Source organism: Xenopus laevis, chromosome 1L, assembly GCF_017654675.1.
Source record: "Xenopus laevis strain J_2021 chromosome 1L, Xenopus_laevis_v10.1, whole genome shotgun sequence".
NCBI classification, from domain to species: Eukaryota; Metazoa; Chordata; class Amphibia; order Anura; family Pipidae; genus Xenopus; species Xenopus laevis.
This window is the reverse complement of record NC_054371.1, coordinates 192,256,410-192,281,337: the sequence shown is the minus strand read 5'-3', so window position 1 is coordinate 192,281,337 and position 24,928 is coordinate 192,256,410. Positions and strand designations below refer to the sequence as shown.

General features: G+C 38.2%; 1 protein-coding gene across 1 annotated transcript in view; it reads right to left on the bottom strand.

Annotated features, from left to right (window-relative positions):
• Positions 1 to 255: 255 nt before the first annotated feature.
• The window catches only part of LOC108717363 (neuroendocrine convertase 1-like), a 31,342-nt gene continuing 6,669 nt past the window's right edge, over positions 256 to 24,928 (bottom strand). Inside the window, exons 2-14 of the mRNA XM_041568455.1 lie at positions 20,324 to 20,428; positions 16,173 to 16,283; positions 14,414 to 14,560; positions 13,436 to 13,512; positions 12,726 to 12,814; positions 11,928 to 12,100; positions 10,558 to 10,770; positions 9,197 to 9,297; positions 7,461 to 7,694; positions 5,776 to 5,933; positions 5,228 to 5,361; positions 4,155 to 4,316; positions 256 to 1,235 (exon numbers count right to left, since the gene is read on the bottom strand). Coding sequence (XP_041424389.1) covers positions 894 to 1,235; positions 4,155 to 4,316; positions 5,228 to 5,361; positions 5,776 to 5,933; positions 7,461 to 7,694; positions 9,197 to 9,297; positions 10,558 to 10,770; positions 11,928 to 12,100; positions 12,726 to 12,814; positions 13,436 to 13,512; positions 14,414 to 14,560; positions 16,173 to 16,283; positions 20,324 to 20,428 — 2,046 coding nt within the window. The 3' untranslated portion in view covers positions 256 to 893. The remainder of the gene's footprint in view (positions 1,236 to 4,154; positions 4,317 to 5,227; positions 5,362 to 5,775; positions 5,934 to 7,460; positions 7,695 to 9,196; positions 9,298 to 10,557; positions 10,771 to 11,927; positions 12,101 to 12,725; positions 12,815 to 13,435; positions 13,513 to 14,413; positions 14,561 to 16,172; positions 16,284 to 20,323; positions 20,429 to 24,928) is intronic.

The window sequence follows — 24,928 nt, the reverse complement described above, 5'->3', positions numbered from 1 at the left end:
CATTTTTTGGCGGTGTTTGCGAACGGCGTTCGCGAACACCAAATCGGCAGTTCGCTACATCCCTAGTATGTTCATAGTAGTTCTGATTTTATATGAATTAGCCACATAGTATAATATTATACCTATAATTTGCAATTGATATTCTGCCCTTGAATAGATCGAATTAAACAAAACGGGGAGGACAGTCATTTAAAGTCTTGGAACCTTCTGTATTACAGTGTTGCAAATGAAGAAATAGGGCCAATTGCCAGAAAATAAAATGAATAGTTGCTCTTTATTCAGGCAGTATTACAATATACCTTGGGCACTGAATCAGTTTGGATGGATTGGCCCCTCCTTCACTGTTTTTGTGACAGCTAGAGGGTGGGATTACAAGATTTTAAAGGGAATCTATTGTTGCTGCCGATCGTAATGGGGATTTGTTGTCAGTATTCATCAAATAAATTGTGGTTAATCTAAGGCTGTCATGGGAGCCCCCAAAGAGCTATTCGGGTAGTAAAAAACTGTAGCTGATGCCCATTGACTGAAGACTAAATTTAACCCTATTATACTACACTCTACTGTGGTCATTCTATTAGTGCAAATGGAAGCTCCTTTGTCCTGAGCCATGTCACATGATAGAGTTCATCAGCCAGCGAAGATGCACATACCAATTTGTGACCCCAGAACAGCTCTATTGAAAGACTCTCATAGTCTTAATGCAGCCTCAGACTAATTGGTCTGTCAGCTAACATAAATGGACCTGCTAAAAACATGGGAGTTTTATATATGCACATTAGGCAAGAAAATGCTAATTTTAACTGTTTATATTTCTGCAATTTCATGGGAGCACAAAGGCAAAATGCAATGGATGGAGGTTGAGAGGCATAAATGTTTCCTGGCACTATAAAATATTAGGGTTTCTTCTTTAATATGGTTAACAGAGCTTGCAATAGTCTATCATCTCTGTGTTTGTAAGGTCTGGAATGATAGAACCTGTCAATGTACTCATTGTACAAATTGTTCTCTCTGTCCCTTCCTTCTGCCTGCTTGTTAATGGTGGCCAAAGCATACAGATAACTATGTTTAGGTATATCTTTTTCTTCCAGAGGAAATGAAGCTCCTTCTCTGCCAAAGGCATTTTTCAAAAGGTGGGCTATTGCTAGCGACTTTGCCCTTTCATCGACTTCTTGGCTGTCCAGAGTGTTTTCAGTGACTTCTGGTCGGTCCGTTGTAACACTTTGATTGATTGGTTCCTAAAAAAAAGAAATGATTTATTTTCTGTTATTACTGTATTTTAAGGCTTATTATTATTATTATTATTAACATGTATTTATATAGAGCCAACATATTTTGTATCGCTGTAAAGTAAATGTGTTTATACAACTAAATCACATGAATTACATACATAGAACATATGGAGTTACATACATCACAATCAATACCGGTACAAAAGGTGAGGAAGGCCCTGTGCAGAAAGAGCTTACAATCTAAAGGGAAGGGAATAATACACAAGGTGTGGGAGTGGGCAAGATCAGAATTAAGTGGCTGATAGATGTGGTACTGTATGTGGTGTTGTATTTGGTAGTTAAGCAGAGTGAGGGTAGGCTTATCTAAATAAGTGCGTTTTAAGAGATTTCTTGAAAGCAGAAAGGTTGGGAGAAAATCGGACACATCGTGGGAGAGAATTCCAGAGCAGGGGTGCAGCCCTTGCAAAGTCTTGAATGCGAGCATGTGAGGAGGTAATGAGAGAAGAGTTGAGTAGCAGGTCAGTAGAGGAGCGTAGTAAGCGGTTTGGCAAGTATATAGAGATGAGTTTAGAGATGTAGGGTGGGACAGAGTTATGAAGTGCTTTGAATGTCAGGGTCATTAATTTGAATTATTTCTGAAGAGTAGTGGAAGCCAGTGCAGGAATTGACAGAATGGCGAGGCAGAGGAGGAGCGGTTGCTGAGGTGTTTGAGCCTCGCAGCAGTGTTCATTATGGACTAGAGGGTGAAAGTCTTTGGAGGGGAAGGCCAATTAAAAGAGAGTTACAGTAGTCTAGACTTGATATGACGAGAGAGTGAATATGGGTTATGTAATACAGACGTCCAGGTTTCTGCAAATCAGTAACCGATATTAATAATAAGCTTGACTACAGCCCATACCATAATAAACACTGAGATATAATTGGTTGCTATGAGCTACTAGCATGGGGCAAACATTGCCAATGTAATTACTTAAGCAACATTATGTAGAGAATGATAAAGGAAAGGGTAAGCCAATAAGATGATCAGAAAAGACATTTGTAGAGTTGGAAAGTATATATTGTCAGTGTAGAGAAAGAAGAAGGAAAGTAGGTAGAGAAGGAAAGCAGAAGGAAGGTGAGGGCCAAGCCCTGGCAACCCTCCAAATTCCTGTAAGAGCTCCACTGACAGTGTACTGATTATTCTATATAAATGTGTATGGAGGCCTAACCTGCAGTCGCCAGATTAAGGTTAGATCCCCAGTAGGCTTGGAGTGACATAGATATGAAGCTCCTTTGAAACAGCTAACCAGTGAATGCTATGTGCTGATTGGTTTCTATGGATTGCTAGATCTGCAGTAAACTTTGCATCTTTTATTACACTACCCCCATTTGTTTTTAATGTTGAATTGTTTAAGACTTGTGCATGGGCAGCTTGGTGGAATAGCTGAGTGATATACAGGTATAGTATCTGTTATGCGGAAACCTATTATCCAGAAAGCTTGAAATTATGGAACGGCTGTCTTCCATAGACCCCATTTTATCCAAATAATCCAAATATTTTAGAATGATTTCTTTTTTCTCTGTAATAATAAAACAGTACCTTGTGCTTGATTCAAAATACAATATAATTAATCCTTGCTCGGACCAAAACAAACCTATTGGCTTTAATTCATATTTAAATGATTTTTAAGTAGAAGTTATGGTGATGCAAATTATGGAAAGATCCCAAATCTGGAAAAACCCAAGTCCCAAGCATTCTAGTTGTCAGGTTTCAGACCTGTAATTCTTCATTATGGGACACTGACTTTGTGGAAAAGAGGAATTCTGGTCTAGTAACCTAAAATGACCAATAAGATGTCTGCTGGAAAGCGGTCCAGTAAATGCTAAGTGCTGATTGGTTGCTGTGGAATACAAGAACTGAAGCAAACATTGTTCCTGTTATGAAACTATCCCCCCATTACATAATCAGAATTGCCATTCACTATAGGCATTTATACACTGGAAACACTTTAGTTTTACCCTGAGACAGCTAAACACTCCATTCACATATTTGTATAGTGTCATAAATTTATATATATAACTCTACATCTGACTTGCACTGGAAATATTTTTCTGTCTTCTCCATAAATTCATTTTCCATGTTATTCAGTGTGGCAACACACTTATAGAGATGACACACTGGCTTTAAACTTTGGCTTTCCAGGACTCTGTTCCTGAAAAATGGAAACAAAATATTTACACCAGTGGCTTCAGTGATCTGGAGATTTCACCTCTGGGTCGTTGGGCACAAAGCTCAGTGTTAGTATTAGCATTCACTGTATTAGTTCAAAAAACACATGCAAGTCCTGCAATGCTGTGGCAAAAACCAAAAAAAATAAATAATCCATTTAGATCAAAGGATTATAAATAAATAACAAGGATTTCCACATGCTGCATGGTTGGAAGAGAAATATATAGGTCATGTCATAAAAAGTTTGTACACATCTAGCAACCCATATCAACTCATATCAAACAGCTGACCAGTAAGTGCTACCTGCTAATTGGTTGTCATGCGTTTTTAAGGCAAATAATTTAAAAGCTATAAATAATTTAAAAAGTTATAAGAAATAAGAAAAAAATAAGCCCAACTGAAAATATGTCTAGGACATTATATAACACACAAACAGGGGAATGTAATAAAAGTCGGTAATGTAAAAACTATTCGCAATGCGAAAAGTTTTGCCTTTGCGCAAACAATTTTTGCTTTGCGCGAATTTTACAGAAAACTGTTTGCGAATTTTATAGTTTGCGTCAATGCGCAGTCAATGTAATAAAACTTCTTCTGAAAAAGACATAATGTTTGCTCCAGAAGATTACACCTAAGCCATAGTCCATGTGTACTATGGAATCGTTGACAAACATACGATTGCATACAACAATATAATTGCTTATAATCACACTCAGTACCTTTTCAATGTCAACCATCTTCTCAACACCTCTTCGATCATTTTGAACAACGTTGTAGGAAGTATAGACTCTTGGATGTTTCATATGCTCTGGTTGGGTAGATGTACCATGAAGAATCAGTTTCCAGCTTACTATTCTTCCTTCATTTTTCTTTCTTCCAGACTGGAATATTAAGATAAAAATCCTTTAAATTGACTTATCCTGTTGAATTTATTGATTCATAACCGTTTCTGTTATAGCAGAGTTGCCATGCACTCTCAGAAACCTGTAACTCTGCCAGGCTGCTGCTGCTATAACTAATAAAATGGTGATATGTTACTTTCTCTTTCATTCCCTCTATGCAAACTGGGGCACTGAAGGAACTCAAGTAGTACAGAAATATCTGGTCCTTTTTGCTAGATGTCTAATGAGTCTGTATATAAAAAAGGACACAGGAGCTCCCATAGTGGGGAAAGATGGCTCTTTTATTGCTACAAGTCTACTTGGCCTGTTTATAAAGGAACACGGGAGCCCATAAAATCGGAAAGACAGTTCCCATAGAATGGGCCATACTTCAAAAATGCTAGCTGCATCCACTAGAATAATCTGGCACACCTTTACACCATGGGCTATGGAGTGTTAGCTCAGCTGCTTTCAGCCTTTGCATTTTCTTCAGGCTGAGAGAATCAGATCCACTACATGCCCAGCTCATTCATTTGACTGATTTCTCTTGTGTGCAGTCACATGCAGAGGAGTAGAGTGGAGATGGGCCTCAAAATACTTACATGTATTTGGACTGACTGCCTGTGCCTATGCACAAGTGGATGCGGTTCAATTGAATTGAGCTGGGCATGAGTGGATCCACTTCTCTCAGCCTGAGAGCCTCTCAGCTTAGAGCAGCTAAGTCAGGCCCTGACTGGCAATCTGTGGGTTCTGGCACATGAGGGGCTGCCATAAGATGCCATGGAAAGTCACTATTTAGTGGGCTGGTAAGGAGTCAATGCTCCATGTGCATGACCTTAGAATCCAGACACAACTTGTGACATTTTTTCTTTCAACTTAACACAAACAATCTTTAAAATTTGCAGTCTTACCACATCAGAAATTTTCAGTGTCCAGGTTCCTGCTGGATCTTCTCCCCACGTATGCACAGACATAAAGTCCCAGCTTTTGAAACCATATGGAGATGTATCTCTCTCTCTTTCAGTTAGAAGAACTGTATTAGTCCCTGCAAATGACATATAAATATCATTATCTCTTGTTTGCCCTTACCTATTTTGTGCCATACCACTGTCCATAGTACATAGTAAATTCTTATCACTTCGTGCCTCCAAAATTAATGGCAGCAGTGTGTTTAATTACACAAGTTGATTTTGTCCACATGCCTAGTTAGAAACACAACCCTGTCCATTGGTACAATTATGAAGGCAAAAGCTTTGGGTTATGCGGACATTTTTCTTTTTTCAAGATCACTGATAATCAATGAAACAATATTTCTGAGGTCCTTGAACTAAAACTGTTAAATTATTAAGAGTAAATCTACCATTTTGGCAAGCGACAGCTGTTTCGCAAAATTCTAATATACAGATTCCACACAACACTTGCTTTTGGAGGGTAAAAAAAACAATGAAGTGTTTTCTACCTAATGGAGAGGTGAGTGTTATGTGAAGGTCCCCTCTACGGGTGTATTCAATGGTGGCTTCCAGCTGCAAGTGCTCCAGAGATTTGATATGATTATCTTGGCCTTCACAGGCCTTTGTCGGAATTTGTATGGTTACTTCCCCATCTGTTCTTAGAAACCTGTCAGAGAGGGAATGAACATAGATAATCAGTGGATGTGTTTAATTGATAAAATATAATACACAAACATAGTTATAGGCATCACGTTGTGCTCCTCACAAACCCAAGAATCAAGGACCAACTTTTCAGCCATAAAAAATGTCTTACAATGGTCAATTAAAAATGATGATTGCTTTAGATTTAACATTTGTTTTTTGTGCTTTAATTTTAATTTTAAGTTTTAATTTGCACTGGGGATTAACAATTCATGAAATAAAGGAGTTTGAACACTTAGGGGCAGATTTACATAGGGTCGAATATCGAGGGTTAATTAACCCTCGATATTCGACTGACGAATGTAAATCCTTCGACTTCGAATATCGGTGTCGAAGGATTTAGCGATATTCCTACGAATGATCGAAGGAATAATCGTTTGATCGAACGATTTGAAGGATTTTAATCCATCGATCGAAGGATTTTCCTTCGATCAGAAAATTGTTAGGAAGCCTATTTGGACCTTCCCCATAGGCTAACATTGGCCTCGGTAGGTGGCGAACTAGGGGGTCGAAGTATTTTTTAAAGAGACAGTACTTCGACTATCGAATGGTCAAATAGTCGAACGATTTTTAGTTCGAATAGTTCGATTCGAAGTCATAGTCAAAGGTCAAAGTAGCCTATTCGATGGTCGAAGTAGCCACATTCGAACATTCAAAATTCGAAGCATTTTTTCTTCTATTCCTTCACTCGAGCCAAGTAAATGGGCCCCTTAAAGTGGTTAAAGATATTTTGAGGTGCTCAACCTTATATCTGCATAAATGTTTCCCGACTGTCAGTAAAATGTTAATAAATGGGAGACTGATTTGTTTTCCCAAGACTTTGGGGGTAATTCTGGCAGGGGCCCTGAGGTGTCTCTTGCAATGCCGCTCCCCCCCCGATTCCTGCACTGGAGAGGATTCAGGGGGGTCCATATTGCTAGTGCAGAGAGCACAATTGCACTCTCTGCACTGGAAAATCCAATTTATGGTTTAATAACCAGAAATGTGGCTCTTAAACTTACCAGGAGTGGACTTTTGTCACCCCTGGTAACTTGATGGGCACTGTCGCCTGAGACAAGGTTCTCACTTTCCTCATGGCAGGAGCACCCCTGAATTCTGAAAATTAATAATGCAATATTAATAAGGCAATATTTTTCTAAAATTACCAAATATTTTTGTGAGACCCCCACAACAATTTGCTATCAAAACTTTTTGATCCCATGTATGTTGCTCAAGAGAAGTTGCTGCGACAAAAGTGGAAAAAACACCAGATGCATTTTGTGAATTTTCAGAACAGATGATCTCATCACTACTGGTAATTTATCATTGAAGGGCAGGCAAAGCTCAAGGAGCTCACTCTGAAGCAGTCTTTTGCGACACTATACTACAGACTAGTGCTAGTTGCTATATAATCAGTCATATGTTAATACACACACTTCCAATAATAATAAAAAAAAATAAAAGACAGTGAAAACGATTACTACGGTATATTATATTTTTGTGCATTGCTTACCTTGGTGAAAATTCACTATCTTCAACTATACACTCCTTCTTTTCAGCAACTCCTTTCCATGTTTTGGGATCTGCCAAATCCACAAGTGCCTTAGCATTGAGCAGCCCAAATCCAAACCTGCTGTTCACCATTAATCCAGCTCCATTTTTCTTCCAACCGGGATTGTTAGACAATGGGTCGTACTCTGATGTCCAAACCACCAGGTGCTGCATATCCCTCCAGGTAAGGTCAGGGCTATGGGAGTGCACAGAATATTATAGGATTGTATTTATCCTCTTTTTTTATAATAAACTGTAACAGACCTGTCAATGCTAAATGGTTAGTGTAATGTATGGAAATTGCTGCCAAGATAATACACATAGAAGTTAACCACAGTGTATTTACAGTTTTAATCTACAAAATGCAGCTAAAATGCACATTTTTACTTCTCTGCTTCTATCATGTACACCGTGCCTTTTACATTTTGATAGATGTTACTTTGATGTTGCTTGTTTGATTTTTTTGTTTTTTGTCATCTTGTTTGGTTTTTTTTTTGTTGTCTTTCTGTTGTTTGATATTTTTTGCTCAGTAAATTAAAGGGGTGGTTCACCTTTAAGTTAACTTTTCGTATGTTATAGAATGGCCAATTTTTCAATTGGTCTTCATTATTTATTTTTAATCACTTCTGATTTATTTGCCTTCTTCTGACTCTTTCCAGTTTTCAAATGGGGGTCACTGACCCCATCTAAAAAAACAAAAGCTCTGTAAGGCTATAAATGTATTGTTTTTGCTACTTATTATTACTCCTCTTTCTATTCAGGCCCTCTACCATTCATATTCTAGTCTCTTATTCAAATCAGTGCATGGTTGCTAGGGTAATTTTGGATCTTAGCAACCAGACTGCTGAAATTGCAAACTGGAGAGCTGCTGAAGAAAAAGCTAAAAATCTCAAGGACCACAAATTATAAAAATGAAAACCACTGCAAATTGTCTCAGAATATCACGCTCTACATCAAACTAAAGGTTGATTTAAAAGTTGAGCTGAGAAGAGTCATTCGAAGTAGAGCAAAAACAGAAGACTTTCCTTTGGTGACTAATGTATTTTTCTGCCGACTGTGGCTGGCCGGCCAAACTGAACAGCAGGTGGTGCTATAGTTTTGAGTAGCATAAAAGCTGCAAATATCTTCAAAACCAGAAAAATAATGTAAATTACAAAAGTGCTCTTCTGAGCACCGTGGGAAATTATACATTCTTCTGTTTTGTGGGTTTACATTTATTTTAACTATACATGGGGCCTTTTTATAAATAGTAGACGTCAGATCACCAGTTGCGGTTGTCGTTACATTTTGTTAATTCAGTAAGAAATCATATCTTGAACAAATGCATTTTGGATCAACCCAGCCTATTTCTATTAAATAATTTAATAGAATTTCTATTTAATTTATTCTCCACTTGAGAACTGGTAAAAAACCATATATCGACATATTTGAAAAAGTTCCAGAAATGTTCCAACTCCCAGATAAATAAAATGCCATGATGTAATGGCATGAACTAAAATTAACATTTAAGTATTGCTATGGTCAGATTCAGATTTATAAATAGGAAATACTTTTTCCAGTCTAATTGTAGTATAATTATTAAAATGCATTAAATGATATATATATATATATATATATATATCTATAGAGAGAGAGAGATATAGATATATATATATAGATAGATATGGAGAGACGAAAATTGCCCTTTGAAATCCTTACTTAAATTCCAGTGCAAGAGCAAATATCCCAGCAGCCAGTGGTGCTGACGCTGAGGTTCCAGTGTGCGTCTCCGTGCACTCATTGTGTAGGTCAGCGCTTATCTGAAATGACAGAATATTTCACTAACACTTTTGTTTCCCTCAGAAAGTCATTATTACAGAAATGTCACATCTGATATATGCATGTGGGTAGGAAAAAAACAGACGTTTTGAGTTGGTATTTATAGGATTGCAGCATTTCCAATAAGGATTCCGTAGCTTTTAAGGAATAATCACGTAAGCAGCTTTACAAATAAAAATGTAAATGATTGTATGTCATGGGTAGGACTTAAATGTATTCATAGCAATTTAAATACCAATATATTTAGAAGCGAATGCAGAGCCTGCCATTTATTAGAATCTTTATCACTATAAAAAGATCAAGAACCTCAAAGGTCATTTCTAATATTCTATCATATATATATATATATATAATAAATAATATATTCTATTCTATATCCGCCCCCTTACATAACCAGATGGAACAACATTATACACATCTCAACCAAAGCTGACTGGACATATATGTGGGAACAGAGGCACCCTAGAACATGTATTCTGGAACGGTCCTGTGCTTTCAGCTTTTTGGGATATGTTTTCCACAGCAATAACCCTACTTACATGTTTTCTCACTTCCCAAAGATTTTTCAACTTTTTCAAGCAGGTCCTCATCACTACTAGACGAACTAGCAGACATTCTTAGACAGCCCCAACCCTGACAGAGCTATTTGCAAGACTTTTTGACACTGGTATAGCAACAATTCTGAACCAGACTCAACAACAACACCTAGAAATATTGTGCCATCAGGGAGAGGTTTCTTCAAACCACAATCTACGCTGGGTCCCACAATAAATAAGGAGACTCAAGCTTCAGATTTGTCTTCTTTTCTTTCCTCTTGATTCCTCTCCTCCTTTGTTTTTGACTGGATGGAGCTTTGAAACCACTTTCCTATCATCTAACCCATCCTTTTTTCTTTTTACAGTAAAACTATGATTAACAGACTAGCGCATACTGTGGTTTGGCTCTACATTGGCCTAGCGGCAGGACAGGCTTCTCCCTGGAATACTGTTATTTGCGTGATCTGAAAATTACGATTATTACTGCTTCCAACATGCTGTAAGTTTTACTTATGAAAAACCACAATAAAATATGTTATGAAAAAAGTCACAAATGCAATAGCCTACAATGTTTTGATTGAAGGAACCCTAATAGGAAAAACAATAGTAAACTGCAGCTGTGTGTGCTGGGGTGGTTCTGTAAGTGCCTCTGTTAGAATATATTGCACTGTATACATTTTCCCACTAGTTTCTTTGGTAACTTACAATTCTCTGATCGGTGTAGTCGCCACTGCTGTATGCTGTAGCCAGGGTGGAAGAGCATTTCTCCGCATACCAGGGAGACAAACCTTGCTGGGAAGCACTGCTGATAGAGATGGTGTAAATGCTGTCTGTGTATCCATCACAGTCACAGTTATCACCCTGTCGGCCTCCATTTCCAGATGCCCAAACGAATATGGAACCTTTTCCATTTCGCCCCTATAGATATAAATTTCATAGGACCCATATTAATAATTCCTTTATAATACCTGTTCCCTGCACGACAGCAGCTCATTTTAGAATATTAGTAGGACTGCAAAACATCTGCAGTTCATACATTTGTATTGTTACTATGGGTAACAGCACCAGGGCAATTTAGCACCTTTGTTATTAGTTAAAGCCCCATACACAGAAAGATAGCCCCAGGCTACAAACTATTTCAAGGCAAAAGGGAACTTATAGTTTTATTCGAAATTAACCTGTCTGTATAATTTGCCACACAGGCCGTTTTGGGGAGATTTGGTCGCTGGCTAAAATAAAAAAACGCCGGCTAATCACACGCGGCGATTCATTTTCCGAAGTCGCCCGAAGTTTCCTCGTGAGGCAACTACGGAAAACGAACCGCCGCGTGTGATTAGCGTTGGCGTTTTTTCAGTTTAGCCGGCGCATATTCAGGGAAGGCGTTTAGGGCGACCAAATCTCCCCAAAACGCCCTGTGTGGACATACCCTTAGTATTTACTTGTCCTTGCTCTTTTGTGTGTGCAAATAATGGTTGTATATCGTTTGTAGCAGCTGGTCATCTCCAGATTACTACAAAGGGTAAGTGAACATGGTTCCACTATATAATGCACATTGGTTCTAAGGGATTTAAATGTACTTTTAAATATTTAGTACACAGAAGACAATGTAGGACAATAAATGAGGGTCCCTTGGCATAGCAGGTGAGTTTACATAAAATGCTCTGGACCTGGGTTTTTCCGGATAACGTGTCTTTCCACAATTTGGATCTTCATGCCTTAAGTCTACTAGAAAATCATGTAAACATTAAATAAAACCAATAGGCTGGTTTTGCTTCCAATAAGGATTAATTATATCTTAGTCGGGATCAAGTACAAGGTGCTGTTTTATTATTACCGAGAAAAAAGAAATAATTTTAAAAAATTTGGATTATTTGATTATAATGGAGTCTATGGGAGACGGCCTTTCCGTAACTTTCTGGATAACGGGTTTATGTATAACGGATTCCATACCTGTACTAACCTTCGTTTTTGTAAAATGGATTTAAATGAATTCACATGGGCTACAAAGGAGCACTGGCGATTTTCTATCTACATTAAAGTATATTCATATCTATTCAAATTGACAAAAATTGTACCTGTTTGATGCCATACTCAAAAGCTTTCTGAGCCAGTCTGCCAGGTCCTTCTACGGTTTTTCCATCATCATTAGGTCCCCAGCTAGCACTGTATATGTGCACATGTTGTGGATTGAAGCCAATGGAACTTGCTTCTTTGGCATCTGTCACAACACCATCCAGCATCCGTATACCTGGTGCCAAAAATAGGATGCTTTTGGTTTTATTTTTTGAGCACAGTTATAGTGATTCAATATAGTGCTACATAGGAATACTTTAAAGTGTTCAAATAGTATAGGAATGGATGATTGAAAGAGCTTTGCATGGTGCATACAATCACAGAATAGGTATTTATGGTGCACAGGGACAACTATGCAGACGGTGCCATTACAATTACTGAGAGCAGGTTAGCACCATTTTGGGCATTTAAATCTGAAATACTAAATATAATGGGGGGGGGATATATAAGTGAAGAGGACAGAAAAAGATGCAGACAGCTGCTCTTTGGAGTCACACTTCCCTTATGTTACTGGCCATAGATTAAATAGAGCACCTAATACTTTAGCAAGGCAAAAAGTCTATATTCCAATGCTAGGTGTGTAACAGTAAAGGGGCAGATGTATTAAGGGTCGAATATCGAGAGTAAATTAACCCTTGATATTCGACTGGCGAATTAAAATCTTTCGAAGTTTTTTTTCCTCTATTCCTTCACTCAAACTTAGTGAATGGGCCCCTTTTTGTGTTAATGTTTTATGGTACTTTTAAAGACATTTATACCTTTTTTTTACTGTTACATATACGCATTTTATTTGTTCTTACCCCCAACTTTTGCATTGTATGCAACTCCGACGCCGCATTTATTGTTGTTGGCAATCATCGCAATTTCCCCGGCACATCTTGTCCCATGTCTGCAAATATTAGACGATGCATGCATCAGGGACGCGTTCGTTTTACATAAATAGGGTATTCAATCAACAAGCAACTTTGGCCCTTCATACAATTCACACTGTTTATTAAAAATGCCCTCAATGAACAATATACAGAAAGTCTTTCTATATTACTGCACTGATGCACCTTTCATAGTTATTACAATATATCAGTACATGATGTCTTTGAGCTTATATCACTTACATCCAGCTCTTGCTATCCTCCTCTGGACTGCTCAACTTATATCATTTTCATGTATTGTAGAAACTGCCATACAATTTACTCTGCATGGTTAAAATTAAATATTGACTCTAAAGCAACCAGTTTTACCATGGCCAAATTATCATGGAAACTTTTTATTTTATACCTATGCAAAAAAGTTAAGGTTAAAATTTTCTACAGACAAAAACATTATGCCTTAATGTACAGAGCAACATATAACGAGGCAGTGTCTAGAAATTACTGACCCAAAGTTCTTGGGATATACAGTTTTCTCATTTGTTCTTATTTTAATTATTTTTATTGAAGTTTAGAGGGTTAACAAGTAATACTACATAGCCACTTTCAACAGGTAGAATGAATTTTACAAACCACATACTCACCTGTTTTCATTTGTAATATCATATCTAGGGAAGGGGTCATTGTCATTGTCATTGAAATCATAACTTGCTTCTGGGTCCTGAAATGTAAAACATATACATATATAATATAGACATTTACTGCACTCAGATTAGATAATTCAAGGTTGGGCAGTTTGTGTTCCTCGCACATTAGCATATGGCATGATGACTGTGTATCAAACAGAATCATATATAATGTTTCCAACCCACTTCCTTCAGTTGCCTTTGTCTACTTGTCTCCTGTCCCCTGGGGAAACCAACAAAAGGTACAGAACTCCTGGACCCTGTAATTTTCAGGACACTGAACAACAAACTCAATGCTGTTCAGGGGTCCAGCTTCCAGGTCTAGTAACCCACAGCAACCAATAAATTCTATCTGCTGATTGGTTCATATGAGTTATTAGATCCGAGGCAAACTTTATAACTTTTATTACATTACCCCAATAAATTGAATAGGTCATATAATAATAATGGTTACATTCCCTAGAAATATTACAGGGTTAAGAAAATGTAAAAAAATAAAAATAGATATTAATAATGTACAGGTGAACAGTGCTAAAACGTCACATTCTGTTATACATATAGGGGCACATTTAATAAGGACCGAATTTTGAAGTGGTAAAACTTCAAAATTCGACCATCGAACAAAAAAAAACTTTGACTTCTAAAAACTTAGCCAAATACTGGCTATAGGTTCTAGGAGGTCCCCATAGGCTAACATAGCAATTCGGCAGGTTTAAAGTTGCGAAGTGTCGAAGTCAAAGTTTTTTAAAAAGACAGTACTTTGATTTTCGAATGGCCGAATATTCTACGTTTTTTCAATTCTAATTTAATTTTGGCCTATTCAATGGTCAAAGTACCCAATAATTACTTCGAAATTCGAAGTTTTTGAATTCGAAAATTCACTTTGAATTCACTTCAACCCTTAGTAAATGTGCCCCTCAATGACTGAAAACTTACATAATTGGCATAGATATCAGTGTGGTTCCATTCCAATCCATCATCCAGCACAGTGATAACAACACCTTTGCCTGTTATTCCTCTTTTCCATACGGGAAGGAGATGTAAATCCAACTTAGGCAATGTGGGGTTCGATCTTGTGTCTTGCTGAAAGCAAAGAAGATGGAATAGTCCATTACAACTGGAACAGAACATGTTGCAGGTTTTGGTATTTTCCAATATACTCTGGGGGTTATTTACTAAAATCGATTTCATCTCATTGTTTCAATAAAAAAAAGGTCAACCAAATTCCCATCCCTGATTTTGTCTTATTTATTAATAAAATAACATGAATAAATCAGATCAATAAAAACTTTTTAAAATCATGTTAAAACCCGAATGATACATTTTTTCGTACTTTTCTCATGAATCGCTTGATTTTTTGGGGGTTTTTGAGCCAAACCCAGAGCAAACCATGATATCTTCAAATTGGGATAAGTGCCTCTCCTATTGACTCACCTCAGACGGCAGCCCCCCCGTGTTGCGCAAAAATGCCGCTCCTGGTAACCCGGAAATTCGGCTCTTCTAGTGCAGAGAGCGCAATTGTGCTCTCTGCATTAGCGACGTGGACCCATCCGGCGCTGAAGGTGAGAGGCGGGGGGGTGGCAAAAACAAAGGCCGCCTCGAGCGGCAAATTGGGCAGGATCGCCCCTGATTGTATACATGACCTCGACAGCTCTGAGATGGCGGATTTTTTGGATTCTGGATTTTTGCAGCATCGGGTTATAATAAATCTCAAAATTATTCCCACAAAAAAATTTTTTTTTGAGTTTTTTGAGCATGTATAACTTAGATCCAGCCCTTGTTAAGAGTTTTTGCCCCAAAAAGCCTGACCAGAAAAAATTGAGGTTTAGCAAATAACCCCCTCTGTGTTTTAATTTAGGAATCTCTCTGATAGACTAAAGGGGGGCCATAAAGCATGGAGTTTAAACTGGAACTTATAGTTATTCTATGACTGATAGCAAAAAAACACCCTAACCTAGCAATCGCACCACTTTCTGGTTGCTAAACAAAAAGATCCTAGCAACCATATAGCAAATAATGCCTGTCTGCAGGGGAGCACAATAAAATTATATAAAAAAAAAACAAAAAACAATTAGAACAATAATGATCAATTGCAAAACAACATGGCTTTTTCCTCTATACTATACAATTCACCAGAGTTCATCTAAGGTGAACTTCCCATTTAAAGCCATAAGCAGTTCAGATACATTAATCAAAAGCTAAAAGGCACCATCCAACAGCATCACTGTATGGCAGACTAAAAAGATAGGCTAAAATTTGGGGTCACAAGGACTATGCAGTCTAAAGCACAGCCAGCCAAGTGTATCCCTGTATAGGACATATTATAAATAGTGATTGGGTGGACTTGCCCTTTAAGCACCCACTATTGCATGTGGCTACGTTTGCATTAGCCGTAGGGGGACCATGCATAGTTTTTTGGCAGATCTGTTGTGATGTACCAATGCTGAAAGATCCCAATTTCACCCTGGCCTTAACAAGGTATAAATAAGTACATCACAAATAAGTAATTTCTGCCATGATTGAGTAAAGGGATTTTCTATTACCCGACAGCTTGACCCAACGAGTTGTACCAGTAATATGTAATATGATGGGAGTAGCTATTTGTAATAGCAGGGATGCTAGCTCTTGCATATCACTGTATACATTTTTAGCAGCAAACTCTTAAGCAGTCAAGGCTACTGAAAGTATCTCCTACCAAGTACCATTGTCGATTCCACAGGGGATCATTAAACAGGTTTTTGGTGTCTTCTTTAAAGGCTGACCGCTTATTTCTCTCTTTATTGTACTGCTGTTCGGCCCATGACACCTGAATTATTGAAAGAAAAGATACAAAACACTATAAATGCAAAGTTTGAATATGTTAACCAATTAACAGAAAATAGCATTTTCCTTCTGTATTACTAAATATTGAAGGGAAGATCTTGGTGCAATTTAAAGTCATGAGATAAGAAAAGTACATTTTGGGAAGACCAAATACTTGCATAGAAGTCTGGCTTACTGCAAGGAATGATTCACTTCAACTTATTATTTCAGTCAGGATACAGACATGTAAGCCACAGATGCCAAGGAAAAATTCTTTGTAGATACATTGTATAGAGGACAGGAGTTACTTCAACACAGGATAAATTTAATATGTACTGTATATTGCACACAAGAGCCATGAATATCCTGTAAATTATATAATGAATAAAGTACCCCCTCTTGTAAAATATAAGGATATTATAAGTCATCGAGGAGTTTTTATACAGGTCATGGAATTCCGAGGTTACTTCTTATATCCTCATATTTTCTAACAAAGGCTACTTTATTTATTATAATACACAAGTTGTAGGAGTCATGTGACAAAAATTACATCACTACTCACTCAGCTCCGGTTATAACTGATAACATCACTAGTCACCTTCTATAAAGATATAATTTACAGGATATACATGGCTCTTGTGTATTATATCCTTATAAACGGTGCTTAGTGATGTCATCAGTTATAACCGGAGCTGAGTCACATGACTCACTGAAACTTATAATATAATAAAGTAGTATAATAAATAAAGTAGTATAATAAATAAAGTACACCCTGTTGCAAAATATGAGGATATTATAAGTCACCTCAGAGTTCCATGAACTAATTACTCCTTGATTACTGATTTAATTTAAGAATTATATCTGCATAAGGTTGATCAAATGCTTAGAACCCCAACAGCTCACTGCCCATGCTACTCAATGTATGGCTGCGTGGATTTTCAGGACAGGATGATAAAGGGGCACATTTACTATGGGTCAAAGTAAATTTTCGAATTTCGAAGTATTTTTTGGGTACTTCGACCATCGAATAGGCCAAATTTGACTTTGATTCGAATTGAAAATACTTCGAATATTTGACCATTCGAAAATCGAAGTACTGTCTCTTTAAAAAACTTTGACACTTTGCCACCTTAAACCTGCCGAATTGCTATGTTAGCCTATGGGGACCTCCTAGAACCTATAGCCAAAGTATTTTTTTTTCGAAAATTGTTTGATCGATCGATTAAAAGACAACTTGGCAATTGGTTTTCATTTTTTTTATTTGGGGTTTTTGAGTTACTTAGCTTTTTATTCAGCAGCTCTCCAATTGCCAATGTCAGCAATCTGGTTGCCAGAGTCCAAATTAACCTAGCAACTATGCATTGATTTGAACAATAGACTGAAATATGAATAGGAGAGGGACTGAATAGAAAGATAGTTATAACCATAAACATGTAGCCTTACAGAGTATTTGTTTTTAGATTCATTTGAATGCTGGAAAGAGTCAGAAGGAAAAGGCAAATAATTAAAAAACTATAAAAAATGAAGACCAATTGAAAAGTTGCTTAGAATTGGCCATTCTATAACATACTAAAATGTAACTTAAAGGTGAACCGCCCCTTTAAGGATTATTTGTGCCTTTAAACATGAAATAAAACATTTGTTTCTTGTTTAACTGGTAAGCAGGTGATTGTAATAGCTGTTGACTTATTGGGGCTCATTTATAAACTTTGCGAATATTTATATGCACATATAAATATGGGGGTCATTTATAAAGTTCGCACAGTGCCTATTTATTCACAAATGGTTGTCTTGCCCATGTTTTTTCCTGAACTCTAATATATTGCACTGCTCTGCCCATCTCTCCGGTTTTTGTGAATTCGCATTGTGAATACATTTTCGCAAATGAGACGTAGTGATGGGCGAATTTGCGCCGCACGTTTTTGACGCCGGCGGCCGTTTTTTGATGCTTTCAAAAAAAATAATTTTTTGACGCTGGCGAATTTTTACCGCGAATTTTCGCGGGCGTTTCGCGAATTTATTCGCTGGCGGCGAATCGCGCAAATTCACCGCGAATTCGCACCTGGCGAATAAATTCGCCCATCACTAATGAGACGGTGTTTGTGTGAGTGCACCCACTGTGCGAGGTTATTGTGCACGAAAATAGCGTTAAATTCTCAAAATGCAAAACTGTTTTGTGAATATTTTCTCCGCCACCAAGTTGTGGCGTAATTCAAATGCAGAGTGTTCACATGAATATACACAATTTAAAAAGCTCTTATAGACATTCGCATTGTGAAAAAAAAATCGCAATTCTGTTTGCACACTCTTATTCAGCTTTATAAATGTAACCATGCGCAGGGCAAATATATTCACTGTGTGAAACAATCTGCCCTGCGCAAAGTTTATAAATGAGCTCCTCTGCCTTTGAATTACGACACAACTTTGGTGGCAGAGAAAATATTCGCAAAACAGTTTCGCAAATTGAGAATTTAAGTTACCGTCAACACTATTTCCGTGCACAACAACTTCGCACAGTGGGCGCACTCACGCAAAAACCCGTCTCATTTGCGATCCATTGGAGAAAATTTTTTTCACAATGCGAATTCGCAAAAAATGGAAAGATGGGCAGAGCAGTGCAATATATTAGCGTTCAGGAAAAAACATGGGCAATACAACCATTGGTGAAAAAATATGCGCTGGGCAAACTTTATAAATGACCCCCACTGAGTTTCTGGTGTTATGCAAAGCAAACTTTGTCATTACATGGTCATTATGTGCTAGGTAAGATGGTGATCAAACTATGCTCCTATAATGTACTGTATATTGTGTGTGTAGCGTAAATAACAGCCTAACAGATAAGAAAACCTTCTAGTTGTTTTTAAAATTATATTTTGGACAAAAAGGCCAGGCTTAATTGCATAAAACAATACTGTTATTCAGACTAGTAATTATCTAATTTCGTTCCATCTGCCACATTACTCTTAGCGCAGAACAGAATAAGACAGGGCGTGCAAATCAGAGGGCAGGCTAAATATAGTTATTACTGTGACCTGTGGTAAGCAACACAATGACACACAGGGCATGAATAAATGGTAACACGGCATGAAAAAATAGAACAATTAAAAAAAATTATAAGTATTCAAAGTTTAGGTCTGTAGAAAAAAATACCAGGGGTAATGGTTAAACCTAATCATTCCCTATTAATCCTTATATAGTCCAACCCTTAGGTTATCATTCAAAAATAATTATGTTTGCCTTGTGGCAGGATAGATGTTCTAACCAAACCATTAAGAGTTTATGTTGATTAGGTCCTGAAAGATTTTTCATCCAATATTCCTAGATTCAAACAGGTCCCTTTTTGTTGTTTTTCATTAGCTTCGAAATTGAATCCCTGTATTTTGAATAAAGTAGCCCTATAGGCAGTGTCTTGTAGAGAGGGGCGTGCAGAGGGGATGCAGAATTAGTTTGTGATCCCATTGCTGTAATTTGTGTAACAAGGATTTTTTTTTACTTTAAATGAGAGGCATTGCTATTAAACAGGGGCACTATCGTTGCCCCTAATTATGCCAACCTTTATTATACCAGCATTTATAGGGAATGGAGGGCAGGTACCGTGGTGCTCCCAGAATATTTATTATAGAAAACCCAGTATATTTTTTTGTCAATAATGTGAATGGTAGTTTAGATGATACAAGATAAATTCATCAATAAAAGACAAACTAGATTAGATAGAACAGTAGTCAATCGTATTGATTAAGTGAATAGTGTGGACTGATATCTTGTCCTAATTGTGAGGAAATAGGATTAGTTATCTTGGCAAAGAATAATTTCAAGTGGGTGAATGTATTGTTATTTTTAGGACTGGTAATGACTCAAGGGCTGAATTTAGGATGGTTGTTTTTAAATGGGGTTTATTTCACTTTTAAGTTGTATGTTTGCTAAATCCCTCTGTGTATAACTGCCTTTTTAATGGTCAGGAATGGTCAAGAAACTGTAAAACCAATACCAATACCTGCTACTATGTAGCTATGTAGAATCTAGATATGTGTTTAAACCACTTACCCGTCCATCATCAGCTAGTCTCTTTGTAATGCGAGTTGCACTTCTGCGCGATCTTCTTGGGTGAGCTCTGTGTCTGAACAGGTAGTGATTTTCTAATGATCCAATCTACAAGAGAAAGAACAAAAATGCAGTTGATCACTAGTGCAACTGCATTCCCTGCACTAGAAAAGCCTAAATTCTGGTTTAAAAATCAGCATTTTGGCTCTTAAAGTTGCCAGTAGTGGCTTTTTGCTGCCCCTGGTAACTTGTGGGCTGCTGCTGCCTGGGGGCATACCTCCCAACTGTCCCATTTTTAGAGGGACAGTCCCTCTTTTGACAGCTCAACCCGCAGTCCCTCCTTTGTACTGGAAAGTTCAGTTTTTCTCTGCACCGAACAGCCCGAAAAAGAAACAAAGTTTCTAACTTAATTGGCTTTTGGCAGAGAGCCCAGAACAGCCACAGCAGCAGATAAGATACTTTTAGCAAATAAGTAATTGTAACAATATAAGATAACAGGTCCCTTGGGAAAAGTTAGACTCACAGCTTAAGGGTCTGGCCACCCGACCCATAGTCAACCGACCCGAAGTCGCCCGAAGTAGCCTCGTGAAGCAACTTCGGGGGACTTCAGTTAACGAAGCGGCGCGTGTGCCTTTCCCCAGGCGATTTTCATTTTAGCCAGTGAAGGGCAGGGGGAAGGCAGTTCGGGGAGATTGTCGCCCTGAAGAAGAGGAGATTTGTCGCTGGGGCAACTAATTTCCTCAAATCTGCTCGTGTGGCCTGACCCTTAAGGGAAATTCACCTTCATTAGCAAAACTGTAATAACAGAAAAAAAACACAGAACTATGTTCAAACTTTCAGAACCTTCCAAATTTTGTAAAATGAACATGGTAATTAGGGGGTGTGACCACAAACATGGGCAAATTTCGCCGTGCTACGTACCCCAACTAATTCGCGCGAACATCGGGCATTCGCGTCCGCCGAATGTTCGCGAACGTCGCGCGACGTTCGCCAATTTGGGTTCGCCTTAGCTGGCGCTTATTTTTGCCCTCTCACCCCAGACCAGCAGATACATGCCAGCCAATCAGGAAGCTCTCCCTCCTGGACCACCCCCACACCCCCTGGACCACTCCCCTTCCATATATAAACTGAAGCCCTGCAGCGTTTTTTCATTCTGCCTGTGTGTGCTTGGAAGAGCTAGTGTAGGGAGAGAGCTGTTTAGTGATTTGAGGGACAGTTGATAGTAAGTTTGCTGGCTAGTAATCTACTTGATACTGCTCTGTATTGGAGGGACAGAAGTCTGCAGGGATTTGAGGGACATTTTAGGTTAGGTAGCTTTGCTGGCTAGTAATCTACCTTCTACTGCAGTGCTCTGTATGTAGCTGCTGTGGGCACTGCTTCTGATCTCATCTGCTGACTGCTGTAATAACCCAATAGTCCTTGTAAGGACTGCTTTTATTTTCTTTTTTGTTTTTTTACTTTGCTACTATAAGAGCCCAGTGCTATTAGTCTAGCTGTGTTGGGGAGTGGGACTGGTGTGCTGCTCCTCCTAGTAGTTCACCACTACCAGCACCAACCAGAGTCAAAATTGTTACAAAGTATCTTATTTGCACCTGTTAGCTGTTCTGAGCTCTCTGCCAAAAGCTAATTAAGTTAGAAACTGTTTTTTTTCTGGCTGTTCAGTTCAGAGAAAAGAGGGACTGGTGTGCTGCTCCTCCTAGTAGTTCACCACCACCAGCACCAACCAGAGTCAAAATTGTTACAAAGTATCTTATTTGCACCTGTTAGCTGTTCTGAGCTCTCTGCCAAAAGCCAATTAAGTTAGAAACTGGTTTTTTTCTGGCTGTTCAGTGCAGAGAAAAGAGGGACTTTCCAGTACAAAAGAGGGACAGGGGGTTGAGTGGTCAAAAGAGGGACAGTTGGGAGGTATGCAAGTGCCACCTAGCTGTGTGAGCTTTTTCACATTCTGTCTAAATAACAATAATAATTCCGTGTCCGTAAACATCACCTGAGTGATGTTTTTACAGCAGCAATAATATATTCCGTATCCACTACTGTATACGTTGCCCTTGCAGGCATTGTTTGCCCAGTCTTTAACCAAGTGCCACCTAGCTGTGTGAGCTTTTTCACATTCCGTGTCCAGAAACATCACCTGAGTGACGTAGTGTGATTTCTGCCCTTTACAGCACAAAACGCAGCGCTGTGTCAACAATGTATTTTTCAGATACATTTTTGCCCTTGATCCCCCTCTGGCATGCCACTGTCCAGGTCGTTGCACCCTTTAAACAACTTTAAAATCATTTTTCTGGCCAGAAATGTCTTTTCTAGCTTTTAAAATTCGCCTTCCCATTGAAGTCTATGGGGTTCGCGACGTTCGCGAACCGTTCGCATTTGTGGACGCAAGTTCGCGAATATGTTCGCGAACATTTTTTCCGCCGTTCGCTACATCTCTAACCCCAACTTAATTATCCCTCTTTTTATTTCCAAAATGTTGGGAGGTATGCCCTGGCCACAGGCTGCACAGCCTTAGCAAAAAATATGGACTTCTCTCAGCTGCCTGGTAGAACACACAATGTAATAATGTATGTATCTGTATTTGTTACTAATGCATATATTTATAATATACAAGCGAAAATTAACTGGCTGACCAAGATACCAGGGAAATTCCTAGATGGCTCCAGTACTGGTGGGCCTTGGACTTTTCCGTTGGACCCAATTTACAGATGCTACCTAAAGCCCCTGAGATCAGCAGATGCACCTGAGGTCAAGCTTCTCTGGTGGGTCCCACTCTGACACTGCACAGGGTACACATGCAGACATCAACAGCTGGTTTGCAGTGCTGACGTGCAAGTGAATAGAGCCACGTGAGTTTTTATGGTGATATAGAAACTTGAAAGCAGCTGAAGGGGATAAAACGCTTGTTAAAAATCTGATGTATTTTATTGCCGTATCTACTGAGACCGAGATCATCTGGAATTCCACTGCCAACTCAACACATGGCAATAGCAATCTCTATTTTCTTTGGCCCACAATAAGAAGAAAGTACCTCACAGCTAGTAAAGTGTTAGTGGCATTGCTGAAACATATAATATAATTATCTTATTAACCCTCCCTCTCTAAACTAAAGAGATACTATATACTGTAATTCTCTAATTTAGCGTCAGCATAACTTTAAGGTGGCACTCCACATTGGCCAACTGACATGAAAAAGTAACAATGCTTTTGCCTGGAAGTATTTTTTATTATATCTGATCTTTAACACCTATGTGCTTAATTCCTAATGAACGTATTTATCTGAGTTTCAGAACATGTAATGATGTTTCTTCCCATAGTGATTTGATTCAACTTCTTCAAATTCTCCACTGCCCCTTAGGAAAATGCTAATAAATTGTACAGTTTGCTATCATTGCTGCCATATTTACATAAGCACTTTGACTCTGAGGTCATGTTATTTTGATAAGAAACATTTAGGGGCAGATTCACTAACTTCGAGTGAAGGATTCGAATGAAAAAAATTTGAATTTCGAAGTATTTTTTGGGTACTTCGACCATCGAATTGGTTAAATTCGTTCGAATTCGAACGAAATCGAACGAATCGAAGTAAAAATCGTTCGACTATTCGACCATTCGATAGTCGAAGTACTTTCCCTTTAAAAAAAACTTCGACCCCCTACTTCGGCAGATAAAACCTACCGAAGTCAATGTTAGCCTATGGGGAAGGTCCCCATAGGTTTGCTAACCTTTTTTTGATCGAAGGATTTTCCTTCGATCGTTGGATTAAAATCGTTCGAATCGTTCGATTCGAACGATTTAATCGTTCGATCGAACGAAAAATCCTTAGATCGATCGATCGCAGGATTAGCGCTAAATCCTTCGACTTCGATATTCGAAGTCGAAGGATTTCAATTCGAGGGTCGAATTTCGAAGTATTTTTAACTTCGAAATTCGACCCTTAATGAATCTGCCCCTTAAAGTTGATGTATTCCCAAAAATACAAGAAAATGCAATTCTAAGCAACTTTTTACTATTCAATATTTACAAACATTCATTGGTTTTACAGCCACATTTTGTTGTGTTTTTCACACTTGAATGGGCTAATTGCAATTGAATGTTGTTGTGGAAACAAATCACGCTCAGGGAAATCAAAATAGCAAAAAACACTTGATTGACAACTTTATTAAATGCTGAAAAAAATACCCTTCTCATTGACTTCTATGGTATCTCGCCAAGAGAGGCGGTATTTCACTCTGCGGACTGTGGAGATCTCTAACTTCACTCTTTGATAAATATACCCCATAGAGTGCAGAGGTTTTTCCCGTTGTTGTACAAGGTAAACATTTTGTATGTCTTCCCCTCCCACTCCTGTACCCACTTACCCCCCAAGTCTGTCCCCTAGTGTATAAGTAAAATATTACATGCATCATTACATAAGGTAGATGATGAAGGATAACCAATAAAAAGAGAAGTAACATGTCTATCTAACAACAAGGAGGGCATTAACAGGAAAGCTTAGATGTGTAAAGTGCAGGCTGTTGTCATGGATACCTACTGTAGGTCATCAGAAGAAGACAAAGTATATACAGTAATGCTACTTGACAAAGGAGGAACAGTAAATGAGCTTGAAAAGGT